General features: G+C 35.0%; 7 protein-coding genes across 7 annotated transcripts; 3 read left to right on the top strand and 4 right to left on the bottom strand. All coding sequences in view use genetic code 12, as the record gives it.

Moving 5' to 3' along the window:
- Nucleotides 1-1,951: 1,951 nt before the first annotated feature.
- SPAPADRAFT_58419 (uncharacterized protein) lies at nt 1,952-2,562 on the bottom strand (the record flags this gene model as incomplete). Its single annotated transcript, XM_007372570.1, has 1 exon — nt 1,952-2,562. The coding sequence occupies one exon, from the start codon at nt 2,324-2,326 to the stop codon at nt 2,171-2,173; it is 156 nt and encodes a 51-aa protein (XP_007372632.1).
- A 1,915-nt stretch (nt 2,563-4,477) lies between these two features.
- On the top strand, nt 4,478-6,955 carry SPAPADRAFT_146235 (uncharacterized protein; the record flags this gene model as incomplete). The annotated part of the gene is made up of 1 exon (XM_007372569.1): nt 4,478-6,955. One exon carries the CDS (start codon nt 4,478-4,480, stop codon nt 6,317-6,319), a length of 1,842 nt encoding a protein of 613 aa, XP_007372631.1.
- SPAPADRAFT_64380 (monothiol glutaredoxin) lies at nt 4,672-7,499 on the bottom strand (the record flags this gene model as incomplete). The annotated part of the gene is made up of 2 exons (XM_007372568.1): nt 4,672-6,955; nt 7,024-7,499. The coding sequence occupies 2 exons, from the start codon at nt 7,057-7,059 to the stop codon at nt 6,533-6,535; spliced, it is 459 nt and encodes a 152-aa protein (XP_007372630.1).
- A 1,026-nt stretch (nt 7,500-8,525) lies between these two features.
- PIR32 (Pir32p) lies at nt 8,526-9,012 on the top strand (the record flags this gene model as incomplete). Its single annotated transcript, XM_007372567.1, has 1 exon — nt 8,526-9,012. One exon carries the CDS (start codon nt 8,740-8,742, stop codon nt 9,010-9,012), a length of 273 nt encoding a protein of 90 aa, XP_007372629.1.
- A 25-nt stretch (nt 9,013-9,037) lies between these two features.
- SPAPADRAFT_58414 (phosphatase PAP2 family protein) lies at nt 9,038-10,516 on the bottom strand (the record flags this gene model as incomplete). Its single annotated transcript, XM_007372566.1, has 1 exon — nt 9,038-10,516. The coding sequence occupies one exon, from the start codon at nt 10,021-10,023 to the stop codon at nt 9,115-9,117; it is 909 nt and encodes a 302-aa protein (XP_007372628.1).
- A 133-nt stretch (nt 10,517-10,649) lies between these two features.
- On the bottom strand, nt 10,650-12,014 carry ATP7 (F1F0 ATP synthase subunit d; the record flags this gene model as incomplete). The annotated part of the gene is made up of 1 exon (XM_007372565.1): nt 10,650-12,014. One exon carries the CDS (start codon nt 11,987-11,989, stop codon nt 11,462-11,464), a length of 528 nt encoding a protein of 175 aa, XP_007372627.1.
- A 306-nt stretch (nt 12,015-12,320) lies between these two features.
- Nucleotides 12,321-15,236, top strand: SPAPADRAFT_133139 (uncharacterized protein; the record flags this gene model as incomplete). The annotated part of the gene is made up of 1 exon (XM_007372564.1): nt 12,321-15,236. The coding sequence occupies one exon, from the start codon at nt 12,321-12,323 to the stop codon at nt 15,234-15,236; it is 2,916 nt and encodes a 971-aa protein (XP_007372626.1).
- Nucleotides 15,237-15,694: the final 458 nt, after the last annotated feature.

The raw sequence follows: 15,694 nt of genomic DNA, 5'->3' as shown, positions 1-15,694 counted from the left end.
AGTTTCTGAAATCTACTCAAATGACATCCTAAATGGTGAATTGGGCGGTTATTAGTTACACAAATTTTCAATTAGAAACCCCTCCTCCCCTAGTCAAAAGTATAAAAGATTGGATATACATTTAAATTGAGAGAAGCTTTTGCTGTATGTGAAAAGACAACCACAACAAGAATTAATGGATAAACAATCTATATTCGATCTTCATAACTACGCCTACTTCAGCGAACTAGAATTTTTTAAGAAAAATCACCAAACTAAAATTCACAAGGATGCGATCTAACTCTAGAATATTGCATTTGGTTTGGTGTTTTTTCGCAACCCAAAATTTGCCAACTATATTTTGAACAATTCTACAATAAAAATGACATTTGCTTCTCTTTATTTTGAAAAGTTTATTGCTGCTTCTTTTATTTCCAAAGGAGAATCCAGCCAGAAGTTAGCTTATTCGCATTATCCACTTGAATATGCGTCTTTTACTAGCAAGAAGTATGTTTTGAAATTATTTGAATATAAAAACAAAAACTTGAATAGAATCTTGAGTTACATTGAATAAATATAATAACGAAATGAAGTTTGAACCATTGTGTCCTTTAGAAATATTGATTAGATACTATAATTTTCCTGACTTTGGTAAGCAATTTCCGAACGAACGCTACCGCCTCGATACAATTTCTTTAAACCCATTTGAATCTTGACACAAAGAAATATTTGTTGCAGGATGAAGCTGCAATTCATATGTTTACACTTTAGTTGACCATAATGTAAATATCCACTAGCTCCAGAAGGGTTAGAAAAATAATCGCTCCTTTCGTCATATTCTTCATTAACAATCACGATATATCTTTGTTTCGTATTCATTGTCATTGTAAAGTGCAACTGGAGCCCACACAAGGGATGACCCCTTGTCAATGTTTACGGGGAACTACCAAATAATTATTGCAAAACTGGAGTTGAAAATTTAAAAATTTTGATTGACAATTGATGCAAAATATTACGGATAAATTCCTATTGTATTCGATAAGGTTGCTTGAGATGAGATAATTGTTGGGCCTTAGTTGTATTTCGTGATAAGATGAAATGAGTTGTGGGATGGAGATAAGCCCAGTGGTTATACTGCCCCTCCCCCCTATTCTTGAATTAGTAATAGATTAAACAATGGATAAGGAATTTGAGTCAAAAGATGATTAGATGACCTGTCACATTGGTAACCAAAAATAAATTATCCCCTGGGCGCAAACAGGTAAACATACAATTAGTTGACGGTAATTCATGACTACGTCAACTAAGAGAGGGGTCTAGTAACAATGGGGCGACCCTCTACATTCTAAAAATATTGAACAAAGAAGCAAATTACAATAGAGGCCATAGCGACCACAATCGAGGTAAGTTATTATTTAAGATCCTTCATTGTGATTGCCAGAAAGGAAACATATCCGTTTTCACAAGGGGCTTTATATTTTTACTTGCCATTTTCCCGCACCGTTGATGTCATTTCCGAAGATGCTCTCATTGTGTCTGACAATTCACATGGGAATGGGTTGGAGATGGGGATTGTACAAGATATGGCGCGCTTTCTGAATGGACATTACATCACAAGAGACATGTAACAAGACTGAATGAATCTAGACACGGTTTCCGAGAAGTATTTTTACTATTTTAGATAATTTTACTTTCAAGGAGAGAGATAGTGAAATCGACTATGCAGCCGTCATCACGACTCAAGACAAAAAAAAAAATAAATTTCGGAAAATTTTAATATGAATTACAATCACGGCAAGAAGTGGAGAAAAATGAATATCCTTAGAAAAAGCTTAGGTAAGTGACCCCTGTTGATGATAATGGTTACGGTTGCCAAGATCAAAGTGGGGGCACGGTTGCTAGATGCTGAAGGTAGTTGTAATGTAAACTTATGTAAGTAGTGTGCCTACGTAAACTCCGTAAACCTGTCAATAATTGTGTCATGAAAGTAAATGTATGGCAGAAGAAACTTAAAAGATCGTTTCCAGAATATAGAACTCAAACTCTAAAAAATCATGCAATTAAAAACTTAAGAATAAGAAGTAATTTCAGATCAATAGTTTCTTTCGATCATCCCCACCATTGTTTGCAAAATATTGTTTCAAAATATTTTTTTCGATGTTGTGTCGTGGTTTAACCCCAGTTGTTGTGATCATGCAATTTTGTAAGTGGGTTTCCACGTTACGAGCAAAACACGGATCATGTTATAGTAAATGCAAAGATTAAGGCGGTGGATACAGATAATATTAACACAAGGGGGTGTGGGGGAGAATGTGAATAAGTTTAGGTCGCATTGAAAATTGTACATTTTTTTTTCATGGTGGGGGGTTCGTTGCATAGTGAAACATTTGTTGTCAAATCTTGAAATTCACACTAACCATAGTTTTTCAGGGGAATGAAACTAAACAACAATTAGCTTAAGTTTTAAATTCAAACTTATCGTCATCGTGCATAAGTGGGAAACCCCATTATTGTTTATTTGAGCTATTTCGCATATTATGCCGACGTAGAAATTCTGATGATAATACATTTTCAATCGATGTTACACGCAGTTTTCAATTTGCCCCGCAAAAACAAGAAAAAAAAATAAAAAAAATAAAAAAAAATAAATAAAAAATTTAACACGGTACTACAAAGTTGCCAACTACAACTTAGTTCCACGTAATGCATTTTTGTTTTATTTGTGTTGCGATTTTTTAGAAATTTCTAGAAAATATGATAAAGTAAGATAACAGTGGCGGTACTAATGTATTCCTACCATAGCCCGTTCACCTAGATAGGTGATTGAGGATGTTTTTTTTGGCACTTTAGCTTCTGCGGGTAGGATGCGCGGGTATAGTATGATTACTAGTTATATAGGATTGTAACATTCCCACCAATGAAAAGCCTCTGTTGTCATGTCAGTCATCGTAATTCAAGTAGTTACCAAAATAAAATACTGTCTTTTTTAAAAAATTGGGGCCTTTCTCGCAAATGTGTAACATGTAAAAATTTCAGTTTATTCGTATTAAACTTATTTCTAGTTTACCAAAATCGGCAACATCCAACCAAAGCATCTAATTATAGCAAAACTTGTTTACATTACAAAGTTGCTATAAATACAATTATTTGTATTGCTTAGTCAATTTCATGGCTAAATTACTAATTTTGCTCTCAACCAAAATTTAGACAATCAAATAGAAGAAACTTTCGTATTGTTTCAAAGAATAATGCCATTTTGCATTTTACTCGTTTCTTTTTACACTTTAAATGGAAGCATTGTTTACAGGTTTAAAAAATAATATTCTCTATTGATTCAAGTAAAATAATCATTCCCCGCTTAAATTGCTATCTGTTTCTTTCTTTCAGACATTTTTAGTAATCTATTCCTGTGTATAACAACTATAAATATACCAGTTGGTTTCTTCAATTTCCAAAATTTCCTGGAAAACATACTTTGCAACAAACCAAAACAACACCCTAAGTTTTTAATACATCAAATTTATACGATAGAACGTATGGAATAACCCCTGTCACGACCTTGCTTCAACCTACTTTTCCTACCATACGTGATTAAGAGAGAGGCCAATCCACACCAAGCCTCCCCCTATTTTTTTTTGTTCATCACCTCATCCTTCAAATGTTGACCAAGAAAAAGTTCAACTTTTTCATCTAAAATTTATTGTTTACTTTGTTTATATTTATCCCGTCTTACATAAACACGGAATTCACCCTAACCAAAGTTTCTCCTTTAGTGATAAATATCACCCAATTTAAGTGTTCACGCAGATTAACGTGATCTTCCATTCCTTCAAATATTGAAATATTCCCCTGATTGCATAAATTTTATGTTAGATTGTTAAATTCGAAAATAGCAACATCTTACATCTACAATCCTTTTTGTTTTCATTATTCAAGAAAGCTCAGAATATGGCATTAATTGAGGTATGTATTATTTTTTACAAGGAGTTGTGATGATAACGGAACTTTTCCCTAATCTGATGGAACGAATAATCCTGGTGTCAACCATTATTCGACAATGTATACACGAGTGTTTTACAGTATTATTTTTTCGATCACAAGATAAAATCGGTTTTCCTGCAGATTAGTCGTTCCATTTTTTTTTTAATTTCGGCTGCGGGAATAGCCGGAGTTGCAGAATATGGCAGTGTGCAACAAGCAATTAAACAAAGACAAAACTTATCGAAAAGCCAATTAAAATTAGCCCCATGGGGAAAAATAAAGATCACATTTGTTTAAAAATAACCGTTTCAAAATAGACTCCTTTCATCTACAGTTTTTCACAGCTGTACTAACCTATAAGTTATAGAATTTCAAAAAGTTATTTGTAAACAGTTATCCTACTACAGCTACTTCTTATACAACAGCAACATCTGAACGGGCATTATCTAGCGAGAAACTTTCCCCACTTCCTTTAAGTCAATCTTCTCCTACATTAGCAAGTTCACCTGACGATAATATGACAACAGCTGTAACAACTGATGTTTCCGGTTTTACCCCTTCCCATCATTATAGAAGTAACTCAGCATCAGTATTCACATTCAACGAAACCCTACACGATGTTTATCCTGATTTGCCACCACAATATAAACTTGTATGTACTCTAGGTGAAGGTGCCTTTTCCACCGTGTATAAAGCTATTGATACCAATCAACAAGATTTAGTGGTTGCTATCAAGATCATTAAAAAGGCAAACCTTTCCTCCAAACAATTCCACAACATCAAGAATGAAATTGCCATAATGAAACGAATTAACAATCATCCAAATTTGCTTAAATTATTGGATTCGATAGACACACCCGACCACTGCTTTTTAATATTAGAATATTGCAATGGTGGAGAAATATTCAACAAGATTATTGAATATACCTACTTTTCAGAATCATTATCCCGTCATGTATTTAAACAGCTTCTTTCTGCCATTGATCATCTCCACAAATTGAATATAGTTCACCGTGATATCAAACCTGAAAACCTATTATTTAAAAAGATCCCATTCTTTGAACGTTCTGAACAAGAGTTTAAGAGTTCATTGAGAATGTCTGATGACGAGGCCAAGTTAGATGAAGGTGAATTCAAACTTCACATTGGTGGTGGTACTATTGGTTTAATTAAGCTAGCTGATTTTGGACTTGCCAAACAACTAATTGTTGATGATGAAACTACCGAAGAAATGAAAAATATGTATTTAAAGACACCTTGTGGTACAGCTGGTTACACTGCTCCTGAAGTCATTACTTGTAATGCCAGACAACATTTCTTGAAACGTAGTAAGAACTACTATTCAAAATCAGTAGATATCTGGTCATTGGGATGTTTCTTGTATACTATATTATGTGGTTTCCCACCATTCTATGATGATGATGCCAATAGTTTAACCATCAAGATATTGCGAGGAGATTTTGTCTTTTTGCAGCCATGGTGGGATGAAATCAGTGCCAATGCCAAGGATTTGATTTCAAGAATGTTGACAATCAACCCAGAACAAAGAATAACCATTGAAGAAATTTGGAATCATCCTTGGTTACAACATGATAAAGATAAGCTTGGACTTCAAGAACAGTTACCACAAGAAGCAACTCATTATTTCTCAAGTGACGATTCTTGTAATTATCAAATTTATGATGCTGAGGAGAATGAGAGTCCACTCAGCGTTCCTACCATAAGAAACCAACCATTGAAATCACCTCGAGCACAAGCTATTAAGAAAGTGTTTGATAACCCTGCCATGTTGGATGATAATTTTAAGGACAATGAAATAGCACATATTGAAAATGTTGATGCCGATGCTGATGCTGACGATGATGACGAAGGAGAAGAAGAAGAGGAAGAAGAGGAAGATGAAGATAAGGGTCCTCTTTTACCATGCTCGCGTGGATACGTTAGAACACCCTACCCTGAAAACAAGAATGAATTGTTTACTAAAGAAAACAGTGATCCGGAAATGGATGAACTTGGAGATGAACTAACTAGTTTGGAAGTCCAACCATCACCAAAATTAAAATTGAAGAGCCATCATGGCAACTTGTTTTCTGAAGCATATCTTGAGGATGAATTACCTGATGAATACTTGTCTTCCAATAACTCATCCCTGGAAATTGATTCAACTGAACTTGATTATCAAACTAGGTCATCTTCAATTATCTCCGGTATAAATGGTGATTACAAGTTCACCCTCAACTTAAATGATTCAAACTTGATAACTAGACGGAAATCATCATTGAAAAAGAGAAGTCTTTCCAGTAATTGTAGTATTAATATGGCCACCACAGGAATTAACGAAGGCACCGAATGTGCCTAATTAGTTATGATTATATGATAAAATATGATAAAAAAAATTTTTTTATATGAGAGGTTTATGATGGGTATTTAAGAAAGTTGATTGCGTTTTGTTTTTTATGGTTGGTTTTATTTATTTTTTTCAGCATCGTGCATTATATTGATACAACTTTTATATTTTAATTTAGCATGGAAATAGTATTAATATTTAAATATATACAAAACGAATAACTTATTATCTTCTTGGAGTAATTTCAGCTTCTTCAATACCATCATCTGTTTCAGGTACTAATGCATCATTAGCCTCTAACAATTCAGCTAATTCTCCAGTTTGAGCCATACTGGTGATGATATCACAACCACCTACAAATTCTCCCTTAACGTATAATTGAGGAATTGTTGGCCAGTTACTGTATTCTTTAATAGCGTCTCTTAATTCTTGATCTTCCAAGACGTTGTAAGCAGCAAACTTTTCTGGATCAACACCTTGTTGGCCCAATAATTGAATGGTAGCTCTGGAAAAACCACATTGTGGGAATTCTGGGGTACCTTTCATGAAGAGAACAACGGGAGAGGAAGCAACTGCTTGGTCTATGGCTTCTTTGATCTCAGTAGACATGAATCTAACTGGATATGAGAAATTTGGTCTGACTGTTGTCTATAGCTTCTAGTTAGTATAAGAAACAAGATATAAATTTGGCTTGTATTATAAATAGATATACATACGAATCTTGGGATATTAGTTAAGGCTCTTCTAAACATCTTGATGGTACAGTATATTGATGTGGATGATTTCTTTGCTGAATAATCATTGCGTTTTTATTCAAGGAAAATGTTTTTGTCCTCGGTCGTGCAGATCTACCAAAAATCAGTAACTGTTAAGAGCCAAGTTTGGAACATAGTTCAATCTAGCTGGCTACAAGATTGGACACGTTTGCTGGGTAGTTCTAATGCTTTGACCGTTAAAATAAGTTAAATTTTACCTCAAACTTGATTCAGCCATTTGTCTGAATCGACACAAAAGTAAATACATTCGGGGAAGTCCTAACTAGCGAGTTTCCACTTATCGGTTCCTCCAGAAGAGAAAGCAAACATATTGAAAGATACCAGCATAACTAAATTCTATTTGTAATAGGAAATATGAGATAAGTCCGAATATTTCCGAATAGTTTAACTTGAAACAAACAAAACTAGTTGCATCCGCTTGTTGCATAATTTTGAAGTTTTTTCGCAGCCTTTTGTAAACAAATCCCCTCAAAATTTGCACCTATATAAACGCCCAAAATTATCCTAAAATTTTAAATTGCAAATACTTTCTTTTTATCTTCTTTCTTTTCTTTACATCTTTGTTTCTAACAAACATTAATCAAAGACACCTGAACGCTTTGAACAATGTATGTTCTTTCCTTATTAACAATTACTATCCTCCTTGCCCACATTTTCCCCATCAGCGGCTACTATGTTCCTGCAAACGGTGACGATTGGACTAAATTAAAACCAAATTGTGAACCATTAGAAGGTAGTTTTGATACTATTCCATTTGTGTTTGGTATTGTTGTCAATCCTTATTTTATTAATGAAGAAGGAGAGCTTGAAGAACCACCTATTTCCAGTATTGAAAGATCTGTTACTACTAGTTTCATCACTTCTATCGTTACCGCTGCTCCAAAACCCACCAAGACTAAGGATTTAATTCATCAAATTCATGATGGTCAAGTGCAAAAGGTTAAGTCTAAAGAAGATTTTGATGTTGAAGCCGCAGCTGAAGTAGCTCCTCCTCCTCCTCCTCAATTGTTAAAGAGAAGTCACCATGAAGCTGACGATATTGTGGTTGGCCAAGATCTTAATTATGATGATAGAATTGATTCCCTTGAAGAGATTTATGAAGATATTGGTGGTGAAAACAAAAATCGTGAAAATAGATACAAGATTCAACGTGGGTCAAGAATTGACAAGAAGCGCCCATTTGAAGATGACGATAAAGATAGCCATAGATATCACGATGACGAGAGAGACAATCACAGATATCATGATGGTAAAGATAGAGAAAATCACAGATATCATGATGGTGATGATAAGAATAACAACAGATACCGTGATGGTGATGATAAGAACAACAACAGATACCGTGATGGTGATGATAAGAATAACAACAGATACCGCGATGGTGATGATAAGAACAACAACAGATACCGTGATGGTGATGACAACCACAAACACTATGATGACAAGAACAAGGATAACAACAGATACCGTGATGGTGATGACAACCACAAACACTATGATGACAAGGACAAGGATAACCACAGACACCAGGATGATGACAACTACCACAAGTATCCTCATGAAGAAGACCACCATAGATATTATCCTGACCATGAAGAAGAAGAATTTATCTCTCCAGTTTATGCTGTTGCCTGTTATGGAAACTCAACATTAAGAATGACATTAAAGGATGGAATTTTAAGAGATTCAGATAATAGAATCGGTAGTATTGTTTCCGGACATCAATTCCAATTTGATGGTCCCACCCCTCAACATGGTGCTGTTTATGCTGCTGGATGGTCAATTACTAAAGACGGTCAATTAGCTTTAGGTGATTCAACTAAATTCTTCCAATGTGCTTCTGGAAATTTCTATAACTTATATGATGAACCAATTGGTTATCAATGTCATCCAGTCACTTTAGATGTTGTTGAATTGATTGAATGTTGATCAACTCTTTCTTCTCTATATATGAAACTAGTGCATTTGTTTAATTGATAAAATATTACATTGTAGTATCACAATAGCAAGTACTCGTTTATTATAAAGTATCTATACTTGCGGATCAAAGAAATTCTTAAGCCTAGTATTTCTAAACAATCTCATACCCATTGTGCTCCCGTGCTTCATGTCCAAATTTGCCTTAGCATTAGTATATCTATCATCAACATATTGTAAACCCTTTTTCCAATTCATCAAAAGAACCCAAGTAGTAATGGCATAAAGCATTCCTGCAAAACAATCAAATCTCCAGTGATGATCCAAGTATAACTCCGACCACCATTGTCCGAGGACATTCACTAATCCAAGCAACTTAAAACTCGTCCACTTTGAATAATAACATACAAAGAAGAATATTAAACATGCATTTGCACTATGCAATGATGGAAATGATGAAAATTTGTTGGGAATAGCATAATACAGTAACTTATGTAACATCACCCCAAATCTCATATCTACGCTGGTGATTCCATCTGTATATATCATGTCAAATGTTGGTTCTTTGTTCTCACCGTATAACTTTATGAATAATGGTGGTGCATTGGGGAAAACCAAATATGTTAATGTGATTGCTACGGTTTGTAATCCTGAACTGACTATGAACAACTTGAGAGCTCGGGGTGGGTGAAAAATGTATAGCCACCCACCAAATAATGGGGGCACCACGAAATGCACTACCACATGAAATACCCAAGCTACGATATTCTTGGGTTTAGTAACTGGATTTTTAGTTGAATATAATATGTTTAACACTGTCCATGATATTGCTAGTAAGAATACGGGAGCTAATCTCCAATGATGATGAGCCTTGGATTTAGGAATGTCTATAGTGCTAGCCGATTCTTCTGTGAATTCAAATAAACCACTTTCTAATATTTCACTTTCACTTGGAGGGGACACTATTGAGGGAGTATCACTGGCTAGAGAAGGCGATGTCAATATCATTTCACTGGTATCCATAATGTTCAAAGGTTTTAACTTGAAGGAAAAGTCGTCTTCAGTTTTGTCGTACAAGGGAACAGTGTTAGTGGAATTATTAAAATATTTTGTTAATATCAAGTACGCCCCTAATATCACCAACATAAAACCCGTGAAGGAACCTATTGAGGTTTCAAATCCAAAAAAGTATCTATCATAGCGGTATAAAAATTTGTAGGAAATATGGTCTGGTCTCGGAAGATGGTTAACGGAACCAGCAAATATAATGGGAAATATAACAAAACTTGTATTTATTACAAAGTCTTTTAAAAATGCCCTGGGATGTCTTTGATTCAAAACGTCCTCTTCAACTTTGCTACAGACTTGTCCGAGATGTTTGAAGCACCACTGGGCAAACACAGCTAGTCGGTACATTATCCTCACCAAGATGGAAAGGAGGAACTTGGAAGGATTCAACATGAACCGGATATAAAAACTATGGAGCAACATCAAATCAAGTCTGTGATGTTTGATCAAGAGTCAGACGATTGTTGCTGCTATTTTTTTTTCTTCTTATTTATTTACTGCCCCTTTCCCAGGAACCCTTCGCGCAATCGGCTCAAAAAAATAAGGTACCGCCGAAGGAGCATAGCCCAAAACAAAAACAATTCAACAACAAGTAAACACAACAGGTAACGTGATGAAGATCGAACCGTTGAGAAACTTTGTGATATTTCCTGAGAGGGAAATAATAGTGTTTAAAAATTCAGATATAGTTCGACCGAAGCTGGCAAGTCTTTGCTTATGTAAGAATCAACAATTACTACAACGAGTACTAACTGAGTTGGCAACATACAAGGAAAACACGTATATCGTGTCTTGTATGAATGGAATCCAACTTGAAAGAACTATAAGTATGTCACCACATGCGTCTCCGAATTCTTTTCCTCAATTACTATACTTATTGCGACAACTTTTGTTAGGTACCATTGATTTTTGCAACAAATTGGATGTGTTACTTATTGACAACATCTCTGCATTTTACTGGGATGTAAAGATAGCAGATAAGTATAATTATTCCAAGCTTGGTTTCGAATCATATGAGTCATCACAGGAGAGCTTTATAACACTAACAAAGTTGCTACAACAAATTAGACACAAATACCATTGTTCGGTCGTGGTAACTGCGTTTGATATTGAATTTGATGTAGGAATCAATCCCGCAAAAGAAAGCACACTTATAGATTTCGACTGCCAGAAATATTCAAAACTTCCCTTGGCTCTACTAGAAAGCTTTGATAGTATTATGCATATCAACAAAGACAACCGAATAGAGTTATTTCAAAAGACTACAAATAAATGGTCTAACTTATGACCTTTGTTAATGTTTTCTAATTATGTATATTTATAAGTAACATATATCTGTTACAATGTAAGGGTTGTAGTTTAAGTTTGGAATGTAATAATGAATATATATTGCTTACATAACAGACAAGTCTCCGAACTTTTCCTTGTAACCTGGAACTTCCCACTTACCGTTCTTGACCATGTATTCAACCTTTTCGTCCAAGTCTGGTCTAGCCTTGGCAACATCGTCAACAGTCAATTGGTCGAATGGTCTAGCCTTTTCGATTTCACCGAGAGTTACCTTCAATTGTTGAATTTCGTTAATAACGGCTTCTTCGGTTTCCTTAGCGTTTTCAATAGCTTGTTGTTCGAAAATTTCAATATTCTTTAAAGTCTTGGAAACATCAATAGAAACTGGTTTGAAAGCCTTGACGGATCTTTCAATTTCGTCAACAACTTTGCTGTTCTTTAAGACGGATCTGTAGTAATCGAAGTCAACTTCAGTGGTTTGAGAAGATAAACTGGAAAGTTGCTTGACAGCTTCATCGTGTCTCTTCTTGAAGGCGGTCAAAGAAGCAGCAGTAGAACCAGTTAATCCTAAACTGTTGATAACTTTGGCAAAGTCTACCTTCTTGACAGCTTGTTTAGCAACAGATGACATGTTTATATATATTCAATGCTTGTTGTTTGTAAGTATATATACAACCTTGTATAGGGCACACTTTTTTTTTTTTCAATTGACTTTGCCGAATTCGTGCTTTGATTTTTTCTCACGAGTCTCAACCAATGGAAAATCACGATTTGCCCCAGTGGAAAACTTGGTGAGGATGCACGACTTCCACTTAGTCACATGATCCATCATCACCTGACACATCAAAACATTGCGCGCTATTTAAATTTAGATCTTAACCAAGATATGTGCCGACTTTTACGAACACTAAATACATGAAGTTGACTCTGGAGCCATGCTGAAGAATCAATCCAAGAGCCTGATGAAAGGGCTAACCCAGTTTATCACAGATTTAAGAAATTCTAAGGACCACGACGAAGAAACCAAGAAAATTAACCTAGAAATAACCAACATACGCGACAAGTTTAAAACATCATTAAATGGATATCAAAAGAAGAAGTATGTTTGCAAGTTGATCTATGTATATCTACTCGGAAACACTGAGATTAATGACTTTGGACTTAAGGAATCGTTTGATTTGCTTAGATCACTGGTATATTCTGAAAAGCAGTTGGGATATTTGGCGGTGTCAATTCTCCTCAACAGTAAACGTCACAAACCTTTAAAGGACCATATGAATTTTGTTGTTGATACGCTTCATTCTGATCTTGTTCGAGACTTACAATCTACCAATGAAGAGTTTAACTGTTTGGCTATACAGTTCATCGCATCCACATTCAGCATTACGGGTACAAAGGCATTTACGGTTTACGATACTGATCGTAATGCCGACAAATGGCTTGACTTAATAGATATGACATATGCAGCAGCTACTTCTCCAGTACAACAACCGATTGTCAAAAGAAAGGCAGCTATCACCCTAAAGGTTTTGTTAGAGATATACCCGGACGTTATTCTCAAGAATAGCAATTGGATCCCTCGTTTACTTAAACTTGTGGATGATCCTGATATCGGAACTGCCATATCCAGTATTCCACTTTTACAGCTAGTTTTGCATTTGAAACCACAGTTTGCCATATCAATTGTTCCTTCAATTTCCCAAAAATTGTACAATATAATTATAGAAGGCAAATGCCCAGCATCATACTATTACTACAATTCACCAGCTCCTTGGTTAATCGTGAAATTATTCCAGTTAATGGAACAGTTATTCTTGTTAACCAACAAAGACGACAACCAAATTATATCTATAAGTTCGCTTGATGAACAAACAGTTACATACTTACGTCAAACTGTTGCTAGATCTATTCAAAATGCATCACAACCTATTAAGGGTATACCTAATAGAAATTCCCAAAGTTCAATTCTTTTTCAAGCCGTTTCACTTGCAGTATTCTTGGAAGCTTCTACCGAAGCTATAAATGGAGCCATGAATGCATTGTTAATATTGTTAAACTCGAATGAAACCAATACCAGATACTTGTCCTTAGATGCATTGATTAAATTAACAGCCAGACTGAACTCTACATACCTTTCATCCAAGGATAAATTTGATGAGATTCTCCCCTTAATGTTATTATTACTTCGTGATAGAGACATATCAGTAAGAAGAAAATCGTTGGATTTATTATACACAATCTGCACATTTTCAAACTACACCACCATTATTAGCAAACTCCTCGATTATTTTCCCACCGCTGATTTCACCTTGAAATCAGAGTTAGCTATCAAGATTGCTCATCTAGCCGAAAAGTTTGCTACTGACTCAACATGGTATGTCACAACTATGCTTAAATTGCTATCTATTGGAGGTGGTTCCAATTCAAACGATTCGAACTATATGGGTAATGAGGTTTGGGAAAGAATTGTCCAGATAATTGTCAATAATGAGGATTTACAGAAAAAGACGGCAAAGTTAATTATTAATTTGGTTAAACGATCCCTTAATAGAACACCCCAAGGAAAAGCTCCAGCTCCTCCATTATCCGAAAGCTTGATTAAAGTAGCTGCTTTCGTTTTAGGAGAATATGGCGATCAAGTGATTGATATCGAAGACCTAAATACTGCAAATCAATTTCAACTTCTTTATGAAGCGTATTTCAAAGTATCACTCATAACTAGAGCCATGATCCTTTCAACATTCTTGAAATTCATTGTTAATTTCCCCGATGAACCTTTCATTCCCGATATTGTTGATTTGTTTGAAATCGAAACACAATCTATTGATTTGGAAATACAAACCAGAGCATATGAATACCTCAAGTTGGTGACAATTGAACCCCTGTTCAAACTTGCACAAAGCGTTATCAAGAAGAACTTTCCAATATTCAACACTCAAAAGGAAAGTCCACTTATGGATAGACTTGGAAGTGTCAAGGAAATTGTCGGTAGAAATAGATCCAGATCTGTCGTCCTTGCTAAAAACATCAATAAAATCGATGCCATTAATGAAGAATCGGAAAATCCATTTGAATCTGAGTCTATCGCTTTGTCACCAAACTGGTATGCAGGGTATCACAGAATGTTACATTATGATGCTGGTATTTTCTACGAAGATCAGTTGATCAAGATTACATATAGAGTAATAAAGGAAGCTCATAATATCACCATCAAGTTCACTGTGATAAACAATTCTTACAAGACAGTCGGAACCCAAATTTCTGGATTCACGGTGTTGAATTTGGAATCCTTAACCAAATCGCAAGATCCTAATTATACATTACATATAAAATCACTTCCTGAAGCTTCAATCTATGACAAAACCACTATGGAGATTGAAGTTAAAGTACGAAATATTGTTGAGAATAACGAAAGTCCAGTATTATCAATGACATTCATGTGTGGTGGTTCATTCAACCATTTGAATTTAAAAATCCCGGTATTGCTCTTGAAGACATTAGCACCAACTGTTTTGAATAACACCGATGAATTCGCCAAGAGGTGGACCCAAATTGGAGACGCACTAGGAATAGACAAGGGTGAACATAAAACCAGAATCATGCTAGCCCATAGATACACTTCATCAAATGTATCGCGACTTTTATCAAGAGTTGGATTTGCCGTGGTTTTCGAATCTCCGGAAGCTCCAGATGCACTTATAAGAGTTGCTGGTGCCGGTATTATCCACACTCAAAAGTCAAACTATGGTGTTCTTATTTCTATTGCTGGTGTAGATCAAGTTGGCAGGGAATTAGAGATTACTGTTCGTTGTACCGGTGGTGGATTGGCAGAAATTGTATGTTCTACATTGAGTGAAATATTTTCAGGAAAGTTGTAATAAATAATTCTGCAAACAAAAACCATCTTGATAGTGATACCAATGTTACTTTTATTTAAATCATAGTTTTATAGAGAATAATTATTATCACATGACACTAAGAATGTATATAGTTATGAAGAAATAAACTGAAAATAAAGTAAACAGGCTCTAATATACAATCAGCCTCTGATATATACCTACTTCTATTGGTTATGTTACTTCCAGTTATATTCTATAAATTTTTTTCCACTTGATAGAGTCATTGAGTAAAGGATTTCAACTTTATTTTTAATTTCTCCACATGCTATTCCATAATTTGTTGTTAATGGCAATCTTGTGATATTAAAATTGTTTTGATTTGGTGGTAGCCGAGTAGATCGTCCAAGGGTTTTTTTAGCTTTGCTAAATTTCGGAAAAATTTGCAACCAAAATATGTATGCTAGGATTATCTAAAAACAAGGAAAGCACACACGTAT

This window comes from Spathaspora passalidarum (assembly GCF_000223485.1).
Source record: "Spathaspora passalidarum NRRL Y-27907 unplaced genomic scaffold SPAPAscaffold_1, whole genome shotgun sequence".
Classification (NCBI taxonomy): Eukaryota; Fungi; Ascomycota; class Pichiomycetes; order Serinales; family Debaryomycetaceae; genus Spathaspora; species Spathaspora passalidarum.
Note: the sequence above shows the minus strand (reverse complement) of the source record. Positions and strands in the feature narration are given on the sequence as shown.